General features: G+C 39.1%; 1 protein-coding gene and 1 long non-coding RNA gene across 7 annotated transcripts in view; one reads left to right on the top strand and one right to left on the bottom strand.

The window, feature by feature from the left end:
* The window catches only part of anks1ab (ankyrin repeat and sterile alpha motif domain containing 1Ab), a 60,771-nt gene that overhangs the window by 21,859 nt on the left and 20,895 nt on the right, over positions 1-18,017 (bottom strand). For 5 of the 6 annotated variants that reach the window (XM_007546947.2, XM_007546948.2, XM_007546949.2 and 2 more), the window contains 3 exons: positions 11,553-11,668; positions 1,795-1,893; positions 424-570 (listed from right to left, as the gene is read on the bottom strand). In XM_007546947.2, the coding sequence (XP_007547009.1) occupies positions 424-570; positions 1,795-1,893; positions 11,553-11,668 (362 nt within the window). Of the gene's footprint in view, positions 1-423; positions 571-1,794; positions 1,894-11,552; positions 11,669-12,356; positions 13,418-18,017 lie in introns of those variants that run through there. The other variant, XM_016668905.1, reaches the window with a different exon arrangement.
* Positions 4,183-8,704, top strand: LOC107835674 (uncharacterized). The gene is made up of 2 exons (XR_001661488.1): positions 4,183-4,417; positions 7,702-8,704. It is a non-coding gene; the product is annotated as an uncharacterized LOC107835674 (long non-coding RNA).

The raw sequence follows: 18,017 nt of genomic DNA, 5'->3' as shown, positions 1-18,017 counted from the left end.
AAATGCCACATGTATCTCTCCGTTGGATCAACCGTTTTAAGACCATAATAAATTAGTCCTCCTTTATAATCACTGATTACCATAAAATGTCACACTATTTCCCTAAAGACAAAACCAAATTAGACTTTTTCTGTCATTCCTCACCCTCTTTTCAACTTAATTTACATTATCTGTTATTTATCTACTAATTGTTCTATGATTTATAAAGCATCTGAGCTGTAGTTTTATGGAAATTTTTTCTATTACTGAAACACTTTTTTGATTCTTCTGCACTCGAGTATCAAGTGCCTCTTAACCAGAAACAGGATCCACGACATTTATGTTTCAGTGAGAAATAGTTTCCATTGCCACAGAAGTGAAATTTCATACCAGCTCACTGTAACATGTTAAACATTTAAAGTTAAATACTTAAACAACTCTTACATTGACAATTTCCAGCTCCCACAAGTTCTTCACACACTCCAGGGTTCGGTAGCCATTGGAGAGAAAGTTGGGGAGATACTCATGCAGGCCAAGGCCGTCCAACCAAGAGGCTAAAGATGTGCTGCCATCACAACCCAGTGGTTTCACCTACAGACAGAAAACAGGCATATGAGAGCAAGTACTGTGATGTTAACGTCAAATTAGGAGTAAAAGAGGAAGCAGTGCTAAATCCAATTTTACTTTTTGAGTTCTACTTGGCCAATGCAGAGTTCTGCCATGTTATCCTAACATAGAGTCTGAAGTTATAGACAATTTCAACTAGTCCAGGGGTCTGCAACCTGGGGTTCCAGAGACACATGTGGCTCTTTGGCCAGTTCAATGTGGCTCTTACAAATCCAAAAGAGAAACACTTTGATTATGGATGCAACAAGAAATTGTCATTTAAGGAGTTTTTCCATTAGCCATTATGCAAAAACTGCATTTAATATCTAAAACAGGTTTTTAGAAAGTAGCAAACTTCAAACTATCCTACCTATCTTTCTTCATTTTCCATATTTATAGAAAATATAATCTCATTCTACAAAATAGGTTTTTGTTTCTTCTGTAAAAGCACTTGTTTTGTTCCAGAATCTAAAAATAAAAATAAATGGTTTTCTAATATTAAAAGCAAATTTAGTTAGCTTTCAACATTTCAAGTAGTACATATCTAGAAAACTGTTTTTTTTGTTTGTTTGTTTTGGGCTTGTTGCAGCTCTAAGTGAGTTTTATTTTGTAGTGGGGGGGTAACGTGGTTCTTTGCTGACCTCTCAACTAGTCACACAGCAATTTGCAAACCAATTGACTTTTTATGTATTGTTCAGAAAAAATAAATAAAAATCTGACCAATAACAAATGGCTCATAATTTTATGTAGTAAAAAAAGAGTATTCATTCCCCCATCATCACTGCATCCACTTGTGAACCCATCCACCATTCCATCCAATAAACAGAATCTCCTAAAGTAGATCACCAGAAAATTGTATTATTTTGTGAGTTTAAGATTATAATTAACAAATAAAAAATGAGAGCAGTGGAAATCTGAATTCTGCACATAAATCTATATTTATGTTAATATTGCAATTCTCATTTGAATTATGTTTTAATAAAGCAAAACAAATCCATTCATGAGCATTTCAGCTTCATTTGTGCCTTAGTTGCTGGCCTAAAACTGATTACTGTTATGTACAGATTACAATTTCCAACCAATCCTGAAGGGAGCAATATCACATTTACATCCATTCACAACAAAAACCTTTATCTCACTTCATTTTAGCTAACTGACATCTGCTGTTGAAGTACTGGAGTCTATTTTTCTGGATGTGGTGTTAAGTACCTTGGGCAAGCCGCGTGCTGCATGGAGGATTTTCTTTCTGTGCCCTGGGTCAGTGATCCCCATGTCTCTTAAATCTTGGTCCTCCATCACGTTACTTCCCTGCATGTGCACAAACATGAGAGAAACATGCAAATAATCTCATCCACACACAGGCGCAACCACATGGATGAAATCATCGGAAACATCCATGCAAACAGCCTCTTTCAGCCACAGCTTGGAGCTAAAATGGCCTACATGTCATGTAGTACGTCTGCTTCCCACACATATGAACATAAAATATTTGCTCTGAAAATATCCAATCAATAACTGTTACGACTTGTCATGCACGCTTCCCGAGAACAGCTAATCGTAGCTGTACATGTGCACACACACAGAATATCCACATCTCTGACACAAGCAGTAACAACAGAGTGGGAGGACAATGAAGTCAAATAAAATGTGCATGCCAGGAGTAATCAATCTAATCTGGTGCGACTCAGAGAGAACAAAGCCTCCAAAGCAGCAGCATCTACAGGACGCCTTAGTTGCTGTCTCGGTACGTCTCACAAAATTACATCCATTATTTCACTATTTCTTTCACAATTCCTGTTTGATTAAGACCGTGGAAACAATCCACAATTATAACTCTACTCCAATCCCTGAAATCATGTGTAAAAAGCAGATTCTTGTCTAATTCGTAGAGATGTTCATGCTCAGCTCCAGAGATTTTGCCTTCTTTTCCTTTTTTTAGGCAGGAAGAAAGTCACAAAGACAACCAGGAAAATGAGAAAGAATGTTAAAATGCTCTGTTGTCTTTAATCAAGCAGCTTTCACTGGATTAATTAATTAATGATTTCTGAACACACGTTGCAGCAGCACCAGGGCGCAGTCGGGAAATTACTCACTGATCGCTGTAATAAAAGGTCAAAATGAAGTTGGGTCGGACGTGAGGGAGGCCCAGAATAGATTCCCCACTTTTATTAACACAGTTTGAAGTTTGATGATGCCTCGGGGGACTCTGCAAACTTATTATTTCATGCTGCATTTGAAACATGTGACGGGAATGTATGGTTCAGTTCTTACATAGCTTATGAGCTATGGTGGCTTGATTTAATCGGATACGACTTGCAGATGTAGCCATGGAAGAAGTCCTTCATCTCACTAAATGCATTCGGTTAAAGCAGCAGTGAATTAGAATTGCTCTATTGGTCTGCCCCAATTGTTTAAAAAAATGTTCCTATTTCAAGATGCAGTGGGCGTTAATGGTGAACTGATGAGGAAAAATAGGTTTATGTGTTATAATATGTAAGTTCAGCTCCACATTATGCCAACCGAAACAGAAATGGCTGCAGAGTCTGATGCAATATTAATATGGTAGAGATGCAATGTGTATGCATGATGGGCAACTTCTAGATGCTCCACACAAGACAATATGCCTCACTGCCACATTTGTTTGGAAATTAGAGCAGCAAAGCATGAGGAAAAAAACCCGAAAGAAATTATGTGGATTTTTAGTCTGAAAGGAAACGTGTAGGCATAAAGGCAGAGAGAAGGAAAGCCACTGCCGCCCCATTTCTGGTGCCATGAAAAGAGCACAAAATGATAATCGTCGTGTAAAAATTATGAGAATGGGCGCACAGCTGTTCATAATTTATGATCCCTCAAAAGCCCCATCTCACAGCAGTCATCACGTGCAGAGCGCCTCGCTGAACCATGCCAGTGCCAGCCCCTTTGCTCTAAAGGAGCTCTAAAGGAGAGTAAGGGGGAACTTTGCAGTACAGTATCTTCAGCTATTACGTTAGTGGTTTGTAGGCACAGTGAAGCGTATATGCTGAGCTTCCTGTCGCACCAGAACTGCGCCAAAGAAAATTCACTGATTTCTGGTATAAGTACAACAAAAATAGCGACATTAAAGTAATGAACTTCAGTTTTAAAAAATGCAGATGAGGACCAAGGAACGAAGGTGGTTTTACTGGCTTTTAAAAGCATTAATAGTTTTATTAACCAGAAGTTTCCAGGAAGACTACACAATATTAAGTAAGCATATGAGGGGAATATGAGCATATGAGAATAAGTAAGCAAATAATTTACCATACATGTTCATTCCTTACTGTTTTTGAGCTCATTGCAAACATAAACCCACTGGTGATGAGTCACGTAAGCAGCTTCTATAAAAATGAGTTTATTTTTTCAACAAAATGGTTTGAATAAAAAAAATTAAAATATCGCTACAAACGCTCTTTGGCAAACTCAAAGATTACAATGCAGGTTTTTTCATTCGTAAACTAAACTACACTAAAATACTATAGGCTGTTTAGATTTTATAAATTTAAATAAAATATTGCCACACTGACATTGCAATGTCTTTTACGTTGCAATTCAACCTGGGAGATTACACATGTGAGGAGCGCCATCTAGGCAGAACAGTAATTTCTGTACATTGAGTAACGTCCAACGCTTTCAGTTTGAAATATAAGGCAATGCAAACATGACAAGGGTAAATGAGGATGAAGAGGACCAAACGGATGAAGAGAGTCTGCTGAAAAAGCTGGTGTTGGTTCTACCGCTGCTTGGAAGTGCCAACCTAAAAGGAGAGAGAATGCTGCAAAGATCTACAGTTTCCATCTCAAGCCGTTTACGATAAGTAAGAGATCAAAACATTTTCTCAAATGTATTAGAATGGTGTTGCTTCATTTTCACTATCTTCCAATTTAGATTTTTCGTTAGCTCATGCTAATGGTGCTAGCTAAAAAAATAAACAGTATATGACAAGCTGACATCTGTCTCAACTGATATCTTGCGTACAGCACATGAAAAACTGAAGCAGTTTGCGTCATTCCAGACGTTTTGTGGACTACCCTCGTCAACCTTCACAGCTTTGATTTCTTATGTTTTGTTTACGCCAATATTCACATTATGTCAAAAAAGGGACAACCAAAAGAAAAAATGTAATAAAGATATACAATATTGAAGTAATTAGTTTTTAAGTGTCATAGACAACTTTTGGGTTAATATTAAGATGTTTGAAAGCTTATAATATTGTATGTGTGATTGAAACCAACAAACACTTTGTTTCTAATGTCTGATATTAAACCAGGCTAAACTTTTTCTGTTTCAGGTGAATAAGAATCATCTTATTTATTTTCATTTGCTAGGTACCAAAATAATTACAGCAATAAAGTAGTGTAAGGATGGTAGCAACATGTTGTGTGGGTGTTTCACTGCATTAAAAAAAACTGTGAATTTCCTAAAATAGTTGGAATAATAAGAAAAGAAGATTACACATCTTAAGACAGCCAGGTTGTTCAAGCTTGGGTACAAATGTAGATATTCCAAATGGACAATGACCCTAAGAACAACACCAAGGTGTTTACAAAGTAGCTTATGGAAAACTAAGACAATGATTTGAAGTGGTGCAACCACAAAATCGCACTTCCACAGAAAATTTGTACAGAGAGCTTAAAAGGTGTGTGAGGCCTAATAATATGATCGTGTTACACAACTTCTGCCGAGAGAAATAAGATACAGTTTCAGCAAACTATTTTGAGAAATTTGTGGAAGGACACTCAAAATGTATATTAAAACCTTAATATAGTAATATATTATGATATTGTATGTAAATATCTTTTCATCTGTTAATGGAAAATTTAGTTTGATTTGATGTAAATATCTAATTTTGAGTGTTTTTCCAGTTTTATATCTCATAAGATGTGTGGTTATTAACGATATCTACTTTATTTACTTAGTTCGGGACTTTGGAGTACATTTAAGTGGATAAACATTGTTATGTGAATTAAATCTGATTGACTGACTGATTGATATAAAAGGAAGATTTAAATAATTTATGCTATCCTAAGCCACTTTCTTTAAAACACCACAAAAGCAAAGTGGCCTTGGCAATGGATTACTTTATGGTTGTCCTTTTAGGAAAAGGAATCCAATCAAAGCTGAATAGAAAATGAGCCATAGTCCTGCCATCTGCTGATCAGCCTAACCACCTTTACAAAGAGTCCCACAAATGAGTTCTGATCGATCACATCTGAAACAAGTCTGGCACCACCTTAAAGGGCACAATATTAAACATTCACAACACTAGCCTGACTACTCTGACCTTTCTCTTGTTTGCAACCTCCACATCTTTCTGGGGGTTGCATGTGTAATTTGCCTGGTGAGCCTAATGATTTATCTCTTTGATGCATCAAGTTCAGCAGACACATTAGCTGTGACATGAACAACAGCATCTGAATGCCTGATGACCTACAGTCCCAGTCACATTATTGCCTTGGGAGTTTCCACAAACACTGACTCTAAAGGCCCATCAGAAAAGAAGATTTGTCTGGGATCGCCACAATAACTGCACAGGTTTAAGACAAACTTATTGTGAAAATATAATATCTATTAAGGGTATAAAAATGTCTGCACAGCTCATTTAGGACAACCATTCTTTATGCACAATTGAGAGCCAGTACAACATTTTGTACTGGCTAAATGTCTGCACAGCTCATTTAGGACAACCATTCTTTATGCACAATTGAGAGCCAGTACAACATTTTGTCACCTTCCTTAAATAATGGTCATTTTTTACCAAAAGTGATATTGTTTAGCAAGAGTCAACTTTTAGCCGTTGACTCATGGTTATCTAAATAAATTCAGATAAACAGTGCATCTTAGTCTGACCCGTTCTCATGTATTGGTTGTGATGTTACAGGTGGTTTTGTTAGAGTTCCTTTGTCAGTAATGTTAGACATTTTATGTGCAGCTATTGCAACTTTACCTGCAGCCTAAAAGAGTGAGGGTTTATTTATTTTGAACCAGAAGTAAATGAAATGGGCCCAACACTTACTTTCAGCAGGCATCTTGAGTACAGCAGTATAATTTAATTCAAAATTTATTGTAGAACATCAAAAAGGAATGCCTTAAGTAGTGATCCAGTATATTCCAATGTACAAATATTAGCAAGACCCATTTCTAATTTGAGGAACTTTATTCCTCAAATGTTTATTGCTGCTTAAAATGGCAGCAATAAACAACATTCTGTTCAAGAATAAATGGCTGTCACCAGAGACTGTGAGGATAAACCTTTGCTACTTACTGCAGCAACAAGTCACAATAATTCCCCTGAAGAGCAGGTTGCTGTCTGAGGTGTACAGACTTTGTCAGACTGTTTCTCACACTCGTATGTAAAAGATTCAAGTAGTCTTTTCCGCACTTAAAACTTAACTACAAACTCAAGGACCACATCTTTTGTGGCTTTCAGAGCAAAAATAAGACCAATGCCACAGCGCTCTGAAACTCAGTTCTTTTCCATGTATTGCACAACAAAAATGTTGAGGTAAGTCTTGGAAAATGCATGTACAGCCCCCACCCTAGGCATTGCGCTGCGGTCAACGTTGAGTTTGATTAAACTGTGACTGTGGTGTTCTGGGCCATACAATGCACAGCTAATTTATACAAGATATCCATCACACTCCTCCTGACTCAGCTGAAAATTTCTGGTCAATAAGGAAATAGAGCTCCCACCCTCCCACGTCATCACAACTTTCTCTTTATCTCGTTCACTAACAGTGCTAGTGTAGGTTGTAGCACCAGCCCTATGCACCACGATGGCTGACAGCACTGCTGCTCTTGGCTTGTCAACTATAACCTTAATATCAGCTCATTATTTTTGAAAACTCAGCGCTACACTCTATGAAAAGTCGTGGTTAAAGCTGAAGCCAGTGACAAGCACAACCCAAGCTGTTTTTGGTTTAAGTGGACCTTTAGCCATCAAAACCCCACAGGCCTTGCATCCTGTGGGAGAGTGTTCCAAAATCCATTCAGTTTCCGTATGCAGAAGGTAGAGAAGGGAAGGAATTGAGCTGTAATTTATGTAAAAACTTTGAGACCTTCTGTCACTTATGGCTTTATTTTCTTCCACTGTGCCTGCAGATATAGCCTGGAAAGTATCTTGGACATATACGTCATCTATGTGAGAGGATGTTTTGTCAGCTGACATTGGTTGAACCCACCTCAGCTGGCGAGTGAGGGAGGAACTGTACCAGGAGCCTGCTTTGCCTCTCCTGGGTGTGATAATTTATGGTTCGGTGCATAAATACTACGAAGAGGATAAACTGTAATTAATTTCACAAAAATGGAAAGAGCTGAGCTAACAAGAGGATCTTTACTCTGCATTCATCCACCAACATGGTTTAAAAAAAGAAGAAAAAAGGTCAGGGGGAGATATCAGCAAGATTTGGCATGGCATTCCACCGAGTTCCACTCCATGCAGCTCATTCTGACTTTGTTAATGAATGCACTTATCTTCTCAGGACTGACGTGATTGGGGATTTGCAAACGGAGTTGTTGGAAAACAGTTTATGTGAATGTTTCTGAAGTTACAGGAACAACAGAACAGTAAATGAGAGCAAATACACTGCAAATTTGGTCAAATTAAAGAAGTTTAGCAGCAGCCTGGCAGAGAGCAGTGTACAGAGTCAGGGCAATGATGTTATGCAAGCTGATACATTATGCAATTTAAAAAGATTTCACTTTTTAAAATATTTTTGAAAGCCTTTATGACTGTGTAACCATAAACTAATACAATTATTATTTTTATATTTCAGTTTTATTCAGCTGTTCCTAGTGAGTGGTCTATTACTACACAAGAAACATATTTTTTTTCAAGCAATATTGTTATCACAATAGAATAACTTTTTTAATATTGTACTGCATAGTCTACATATAATGTTAGCACATTGTGAATTTCCTAGTACCATGCAGGCCTAACCCTAACAAAATATCAATGTTGTATGAATATGTAAGAATTCATACAGGTTTCATCAGAAAAGTTAAAAGGACAAAAAAATTAAATTCCCTTAAATGTATTTTTGACACACGACGTACTGTATGCAGCAATATCAGTGTAAGAGGATTAAAGCAGTCATTCATTGATTCAGCTTTATGCCATGCAGCTCATTCCTGATGTAATCCTTTAATTCAACATATCTAGACCTGTATGACTCACGCAGCCTTGTTGTCACATGAACCTTCATGGATCTTAAGATCAGGTCAGCGCAACATTTCAAAGTCAGAGTGATCACATTTTCTTAAACACCTCCGTTGAGGTTTGATCAGATCTTCTCCAAAAAGCAAGAGTACTGGAGCAGAACACTTTTTTTTTTCTTTTTGAGCTTACTGATCTCAGTTAACTGAGCTCAGCTGTGACAAACAGATGAAACATATAACCTCTGGTCCTAACACAGCTCTGTGGTCTGAGAAATGTCCACAGTTAGCCCTCTGGGCCGACTTTTTTACAACACATAGCCATGTTTTCTGAGAAACATGACCGTTGGAAGGGAAGTCTAATTCGGTTTTCCGCAGTCCCTGATGACAGAGCTATCAGCTTTCCATGCTATGTTCTTTACAGGAAACATGATAAGGCTTTTAGTCAGATTGTGGACGTCCTTTGAGCTACAGTTGAGCGAAATTATTTAAATGTAATCTGACATAGTTCTGATGAAAAAAAAAAAAAAAGAAAGTCATGTGTGGAAAATGTGTCAACGTTTAAAAAATTATATGATCTACTTTTAAAACCATCATGCCGGAAAAATTGTGGAATAATATTTTATTTACACACTGAATGAATGGGATCAAAAATCTGCTTTTAAACATGTGTATTTAAGTTACATTATAAATGAGCATCTATAAATACACAAATAAAGTATGCTGCTGCAATACTGCAATGTATTTTTGCAGTTATTGCAAGTGAATTGGAGAAAAAAAAAAGAGGGTGCATTGGTAAGAGTAGGTGTGCAACTACACAAAATGTTTGCTCTAGTCATTTGCAAATGACATACAGGGCTGTGCAACTAATTGAATTAGAGTTCTGCTCCAAACAATTTACTAAATCATCATGAACAACAACAGCAAACAGCTTTACCACATTCTGCTCCCTTACAACTTTTGCAATGTAAAACCACATTTCATAGAATCGACTAAAACACTAAAACTCAAATATTGTGTGGAGTTTTTTTCCTTTGAAAAAAAGTGGATGTAATCCTAAATATATGGGTTTTTCCATATGCTTAACCCAAAAGCTTTTCCAGCCTTTTCATGAGGTCCTCAGTGTTAGAATAGTGACAGAGAGATTATGTTGGCCGCTGCAGCTTCCTGCCTGTCAGAGAGATGAGACTCTTTTTGCTGTTTTTGTGAAAACTTTATGATAGTTTTTTAAACGGGTGATATTTTGTTATGTAAATGGTATACATTAGGAGCCACATTATGACACACATTATTTAGAAATTCCTGTAACCACGTCTTTCACTGTCTGACATCAAATTGTGGTCTGCTTTTCTTTGTGGAAGCCGTGAAGATAATTATTTTCATTTGCTAAGTGCGAATGACTAAGAGAATATTTTGATGAAAACAGTTTTTAACTTTCTTGAGATTCATTAGTTAACATATATTTCCACATTTTTCGTAAAATTGCTTAGTCAAATTTTGTGGTGTCCTTTCTCAAAGCCTCTCAAAATAGCTGAAATCTTGAACAAATTTTCCTGACAGAGCTGAAGAAAGGCTGTGGCCCTCAGTGCATTTCCAAATCTTTGTTTTTATACTTAGTTTTGGAGGGATGACTTCTTCACAAGGTTTTACTTCTGTTCTGGAGTTAATGAGCACATTTCTTACCGAAACACATTAATCTCTTAGACACAAAACCCATCTCCTTCCTGAACGCCACAATGACTGGACATTCCCAAGCTGTTTAATCTGGCATATAATTATTTGAACAGATGAACATGGTAACTTCAGGCACCTGGAAATTTTACCCAAAGTCAAACAACAATCTTTTCCTGATTCTTTTGCTGATATGTCTTGATTTTGTCTTTTAAGGTAGCTATATATTTGATGTGCTGCTTTAAAGTAAATTCACAGGTGTGACTCAGTTTAATTCAGATGGTGTGACTGAAACTTACAAAGCCATAATGTCACTATTTGTGATCTCTCAAATGTATTAAAACATTGTGTTCTCAGTTTAAATAATCTTTTAAATTAATAAAAAAGTAATAAACAATTTCTCTACAAATTCTCTGTCTCAGTTTAATGAGATTTATTGAAAAATAAAGAATTTTGGCAACTGAAAATGGAAAGAATGTGATTACATTTAATGACAGAGTAATAAAAGAGGTTATGTGTCTTTTATATTATTTGTAAGTACTTGAACCATCTGTATGCCAACCATATAATTAGAGCATCTGGCTACATTGTGGCATGGAAAAAATTAGCTTCATTAAAAAACATGGAATTTTGAAAAAAATAAATTGTAAGATAGTAAGATTTTAATTTTGATGTGTGTTTTTCAAACTAACCGACCAATGACCAATATAATAGTAAATATAATTTTCAATAAGACGGTTCAACACCAGTAAGTTCCTTCAGGCAAAGGGTGCATGATTGGAAGTTTGGGAGAAAAACTGCTAATGGATTCTTGTTGTTATTTGTCTTTTTTACTGGTGGCAACCCACACTCTTTAAAAGGATTCACCGGGGAGACATAAATCTCTCCTGGGTCATGCATTGCAGAGTTGAAGACGAGGTAATAAGGAGAGGGCCAAAAGTGTTATAAGGCTGCGTGAAAGAGGTGGGAAAGAAAGAGCAATGGGGGGGGTGGAGCTTGTGGGAGACGAGTGGAGGGGAGCAGAGTGGTGACATGAAAAGACAAATGAAGCCGGGCCGGCACAGGCAGAGACAGGGGTGAAATAAAGTGGAACTGACTCCTGAGATGACATGCTGCAGGTGACTCACCATGAATCGTAGGTCATCAAAGCCATTGAGCAGGAACTTGCTCTCGTACTGCGGCAGCCCCACGTGCTCCAGCCACTCTCCGACCGGCTGGTCCAGGGCTTTACCACAGGCCCCATCTGCCGAGAGAGGGAAGCGCTTCAGCAGGGAGAAGCCGTTCAGCCGGTAGCAGCGGCACTCAGAGGACGACACATGGCATTGCCACATCATCCTCGGCCAGCAGAGGCAGAGCCGAGTGCAGCAGCACCAGGCAGGGTGGGGGGGAGACAGGGTCCAGGCTGGGGATGAGGGGCTCCCACTGTACAGGCGGGGGCCCGGCTAAACTCAAACACAGGAGGAGGATAGGAAGTGCTGCAGGCAACGCTCCGGCCCCTGCAGGGGACTGACTAGACTAATATTACACCTACTGGTGCTAGTGTGACTGACTGGAGATGTCAGGCGAGGGTGGAGGTAGTGCGGGGAAGGAAGCCCATCTGAAGCTTGGTTTTCCTAATTATGTTGGACTGAGCCACTGTGGCATCTTCCAACAAACAAGGTTCACTAAACATTCCTTTAGTGAGCAGATGAGCAAGTGTGAAAAAAAAAAAAAAAAACAAGTCCCTAGCTACAACAACACTAAACACTACACACAAAAAAGGCTGGATATTTTTAGGCTGAAGGAAACCAGGGAGCAGACATTTCCGTATATATAACACATTACTATCCTAAAAGTCTCCCTGTCATTTCAGATATACTAAACTCATTAGGGTGTAACACAGATATATTCAGCTCCCCCAAAATAAAGTGGACAGGGTTTTCACCACATACTTGTAAAGCTCTGGCTGAGTCCCATGGCTTCATTGGTCAACCTCTTTGAGAGCTAGGACAAGGCTCATACAATGAAGGTAGCAGCATTCTAAAGTACTGTTGAGGTACTCATGTTATTTTTTTAAAATCAAGGAATACACATTTCAAGTTCAAATCATGTTTCGTCCTTACTCCAGAGCCACACAGAGTACGATCAGGTAGACATATTGTAAATCCCACATCAAAGAAACGCTGGATTTCCAGTGTGCCAATTCCAAACTCCTCAATTCATATTCAAATCCAAGAATATATTCCTTGCTCCAGGTGAACTGTGAGGCAAAAGGCTCAGTGTCCTTGGTGGTTCCAGTGCTCCCAGTGCAGCCCAGCATTCACACTCCTTCAGTGGGCTGCTGTCAGTGCGGCTCCGCCGGAGAACGTGCCTCTCATCTCTCAGAGCAGTAAATCCAGGTTCAGATCCGACGCGCGGCAGGTGAGCTCTCTCTCCTCTGAAGCGAGGACCACCGTGGGACCACAGTGCATGTTAAGCTAGCTCCTTCCTGAGGCAAGCAACCCCCAACTCTTGCTCTGAGCCCACCTGGTTCTTCTTCTCCTCGCTGGGTGCAGCTAGCAGCCTCTGCGCTCAGGGCAGAGGTTTGCTGCATCCCTCGCCTGTCTGAGACATGCAGGCAGCGCTGATGCAGGAACACAGACACGCACACACACATACACACACACACGCTTACCCCTCACTGCTCACAGGGCATAACGTCCTGACGCTTCCTACTTCAACACAGAAGACCACAGACCTGCCTGAACCTAAGCCACTGCTGCCACGTCCTTCCAACATCCACGATGGGCAATGCAGCCAGAGATCTTCCCCCCCACCACCACCTTCTTTTCATCCAAGCAAATCCCTCAAGCGCTTCTTTTCAACTTCCCCCCTCCTTCTTGCTCTCTTCTCTCTTTGCTCTCTGTCTCCCTTCAGTCTCATAGCCCCATTGCCATGCTCTGTGATCGCACTGCAGGTCTGCCGTATGCTGCCTGATGAAGTGGGGTGCTGTTCCACGTAACCACCTCTCTCCCTCTCTCTCTCTCTCTTCCTCTCTCTCACTATATCAATTCCCCTCCCTCTGCCTTCCTCTCCCTCTCTGCCTTGCACTCTCCTTCACTCTGTCTCGCTCTTTGCTTCTCAAACACACAGACAGATGCAAACACACACTCTTTGGTTGTCATCCGTCTTCCACCTCTTTCTTTGCCTTTCCCCACTCCTTGCACCTTCTTTCCCTTCAGTGTACTGATTGTAATTACACACAGCCACTCTGATCTCGTCAGCTGAGAAAGGACACCACTTGCAGAGGCAAGGTACAAGTCCAAAATCATATGACTTGAATGTTGCGCTGCAACTGACCAGCCCTGATTTTTCACACCATTTTTTATTTTTTTTTGGTAGGAGATAGTGAAACAAAGAGCGCTCCTCATTCCACCTCCTTATTACCAGAGGGCTTTAATTCATTTACATCTTACTTTGATGATGGGACAAGGGAGGGCAGCATTGATTCAAGTCAGCAGAGCCTCTAATGCACTTGTACAAGAGCAAAGAAGAGAGGCGAAAAAATGAAAGAGGAAGAAAAACAGACGTGTCTCTCCTGATCTTGCTCAATCATGGCGAATGACAGTAAAGAGGCAAATTCCATTATGTACTTCCAGATGTTCATGTCACATCAAGCATTTTTGAAGCACAGCAGAAGCTACTTACAGCAAAAAGCCTGAATGAAACAAGCAAGATGATATAAAATTCTGATATATCTGGCGTAACAGGAAAAAAAAAGACCACTTTGACAGACTCCACCGACGACCAGTTGAGGGGCTGCTCGCCCTGTCTAATACCAGTGTTATCAGAATACAACTGCCAGGCAGAGCGTAATTATTCAGGCTCCCAAGCTGCTCGCAATCACCTCACACATTCCCTGTTGGGTCGTGAGCCAGTCAGTTAGTCATACCAATAAGAGGCAGCCCGAAAAAAGGAGCTATTGATTGAACCGCTTCTGTAATTGGGCACCTATACCAACGGCACTCAGGCCGCGCAACGCTCAGGTAAAGGCCAGGTCAGTTGTGTGTGACCTGTCAGTCATCCAGGCTTTGCTTGAGACCGGAGGGAGAGAAGCCACAATCAGGAGAGGAATGAAGGGAAGAAAGAAGAAGGAAGATGGAGGAGAGAACCAGTCAAGGACAGATAAGACACCGAAAAAGAGCAGCAGGCGATGAAACATTTGGTTGAGATAAGGACGGTAATAGTATGTGAGAAGAACTGAAGCAGACTAATTATGATTCACTAGAACTCCTCTTCCTGCTTTAGGCTTTTCTTCCGAGCTTCACGCTACTGCAGCTTTTAACATCCGGACAAAGCCTGGCAAAAACATCAGCCGCTACACCCATTTATTTCCGCTCATCCCCTCCCACATTAGACGGACCAAATTACTGACTGACAGAGTATCCAGTGCTCAACGGTGGGGGGGAAATGGGTCACTATTTTGTCCCCTGGTTTATTAGACCAAACTGTCAAATCTACCAAAGTGGATTTCCTCTCTGTTTGTGCACAGCAAGGTCTGGACATGCCTTGAAGAAGTGCCAAGAAAGACCTGTGCACAAAAAAAAAAATGGAAGCAGAGGTTGTGCCTAGATAAAGCTGTGCCGCTTTATCAGAGCAGGAGAAAAGCAGTAGCTCCTTGTCAACACACCCAAGCAGTGGAGAAAATGAGCCGCAAAGCTGAATTAATTCAGGGAAACTGAAGGCGGACGCTTTTCCTTTGAACATCAGCATGTGCCTGTACACAAACCCAGTCGATGCCTCCTGTTAGCTGCGCTTTCTCTCCTCGTCCTCCCTGTGTGTTAAGCTCATTTACTCCACAGTCGAGGTACTCATAATGGGCACAAAACATAAACAGTTTCTGGCTTGACACGGCAAAATTTTTTTGTTCTTAAAAAAAAAAGAAAAACAAGAAAAAAGAATCTCATTTGGGTTTTCAAAAATCCATTCCAAGGAAATGGCCGAGTCCTACATGATTTCTAACTTTAGAGGAGAATTATACAAATCAAAGCAGTCGAATCATCTTAATAAATATTTCTTCATTTCAGTCACAAAAATAAAAGCGAAATGACAAGAAAATGCTTTCTTTCTGTCTCACTCCCATTTGTGAATACTCTGAGGGCTACCTGTTTGTTTGCTTTCATCCTACTTAAAAATAAAAAATAAAAACTAAGCTCCCCATGAAAAAGGCTCTTACAAAAACAGCAACAAAGCATCTTCGTAACCTCTGAAAGTACTTGCTCACAATCTACAATTATAATCTTAGCAGTGACTGGATGACTCAGCTGAATCTGGGACATTTTCAGAATGTCATTCTTCTAAATGCTCCTCTGATTACTATATACCTATAAGAGTGGAAAGAAAAGACACGCTATATATCCCCTTTATGTAATGTCTTACTTCAGAGCTGAACTCTTATCGTTTTGTAGCGGTTCATCTAAAAATGCTTAGTAAGCTGGAACTTATAATTAAAATCATAAATTAAGGGTTCACTGGACACAAGCTTTGCTTAAAATGTATCCTAGCATCAGCTATTATAAATCCTTTTATAAACTGGGCATGTAATTATTGGTAAATGTACAGATTCTTTATTTATACATTCATTCATGACCTCTTACCGTGTAAATTAGAGAATATAAATATCAACGCTTTCCATGGCAACTGATGGCTGAAAATACACTCAAGAAATGTTCTTGGTTAATTAAGAATATTACAAGTGATCAAACCATTTCACGTCACACTTGTCACAGGGTTCAAAATGAGGTGACAAAAGATATGAGAAATAACTCCACATTAAAAAAATAAATGTCCATGCCTGTCGTTACAGTTTAGGTCACATGGACACCTCAGATCTGACTTTTCTCCTCCTTCACTGCTTGCCTCCAAGTCACTTCTACATGCCCTTGCTGCACTTTAAATCTCACCAAGTTACCTTGATATTCGGCTCATGTGTCCCAGAATCTGTAAAATATTAATGTTTTTATGATCTTGACACTCATTATACCTAAAAAGCAGTTGTCTGAATGCTTGTCAAAGTTTAAAGTATGTTCTATGTAAATTTAGAATGTTACAAATTTTATTTTTGCAAGTTTTTACATTTCTTTCAAAGACATAAAGCCATACATCTTGAAAATGAACCTGTCCTTCATATAGTAAAGTAGGTTTGAAACTCAGAATGTCGAAACAGTCACAGTTGTGAGAAAGGATTTTGGCTACAGTGACAGACTTTTTGATGTTGATGTTTTCAGTCTTTCTGTATCATAGTGAATGTGGCTTAGAAAAATCGTGCATTCCCCAGTTTGCTTTTGATTGGTTAGCCAGATCCTTGCGATGTCTCCAGGGCATTCGGTTGCAATACATATTTTTGTTTGCATTGTACACTACACTACTATGCTAAAATATTGTTGTTGTTTTTTTCTACACTTTGGACTTGAGCCCAGCATAACTTTAAGTGTTATCCAGACCTGAATTCAAAACTGGATAGAACTTAATCTAAAACCACCATCAGAAGACCATTTACCTGCAAACACCTTCAGTCACCTGAGAGACATATGGTATTACTGAATAAATGTCAGGTGATTGATCCATTTTAATAAATGATTTAAACAATACTTTACTGGGCATAAATTTATAGCAGTAGTTGTAGAGAAGGTTTAGCAGTGTTTTATTGTTTTTCTTGTTGTCAGTGCTCATAATTTTGTGTTTTTTTAACTCATTTAATCTTAGGATCATTAAAGAAATCCTAGTTTTATTGTTAATAAATTCAACTCTTGCTTAGTCTCGCTCGTTTTTCTATAATCTTAGATAAAGTGTACTAATTCATAATCATAAAGATAATTTTAACTGTAAGAAATATACAGATTTTACTACATTAAGAAGTTGTTCATAATCTTAAGATATTTACTCTAGCTTGATTACACATCAAAGTTAACCCTTGTGCGTGCAAGGACTGAGGCAAACATAGAGGACTATGGAAAATGATACAAGTTTTATGTGCATGGGGTCGGTTGGACCTCATTTGTACATACAAGGGTCATAGTGCAAGTAAGTTCTTTCTTACTTTTTGTAGATTGGTTAGGAGGAAAAGGAGCACCCATAGCTTCTAGTCAAATGTACTTAATTAAACAATCAGTAATTGCAGCCAACTTACAACAGAAAAGTCTTGGCAGTTTGTTGATCGAGAGCAGGGATGCTCAAGTCCAGACCTCAAGAGCTACCATCCTGCAACTTTCAGATGCGTCCCTGCTGCAACACACCTGAATCAAATGAATGGCTCGTTACCAGGCCTGTTCAGACTTGAATGACTTCTGATGAAGGTATTCAGCCGATTGATTCCAGTATGCTGGAATAAGGATACATCTAAAAATTACAGGACGGTAAGCTCTCGAAGACTGGACTTGAGCACCCCTGATCTAGAGCATACAGGTGGTTGTTAACACAATCTCAAAAAACAAATACATTTGTTACAACGGAGGAGCAAATGCTGCTGTCCATGAATGTGAAAAGCCATTTCTGAACCTATTATTCTCCAGTGTGAATGTTTCTTTCATGGATGGAAGCAATTTAAGGCAGTCGCAAATGTTCCCATGAGTGGT

The sequence above is a fragment of the Poecilia formosa genome, unplaced genomic scaffold, assembly GCF_000485575.1.
Source record: "Poecilia formosa unplaced genomic scaffold, Poecilia_formosa-5.1.2 Scaffold18, whole genome shotgun sequence".
NCBI lineage: Eukaryota > Metazoa > Chordata > Actinopteri > Cyprinodontiformes > Poeciliidae > Poecilia > Poecilia formosa.
The sequence above is the reverse complement of the archived record's forward strand: the minus strand, read 5'-3'. Positions and strand labels throughout refer to the sequence as shown.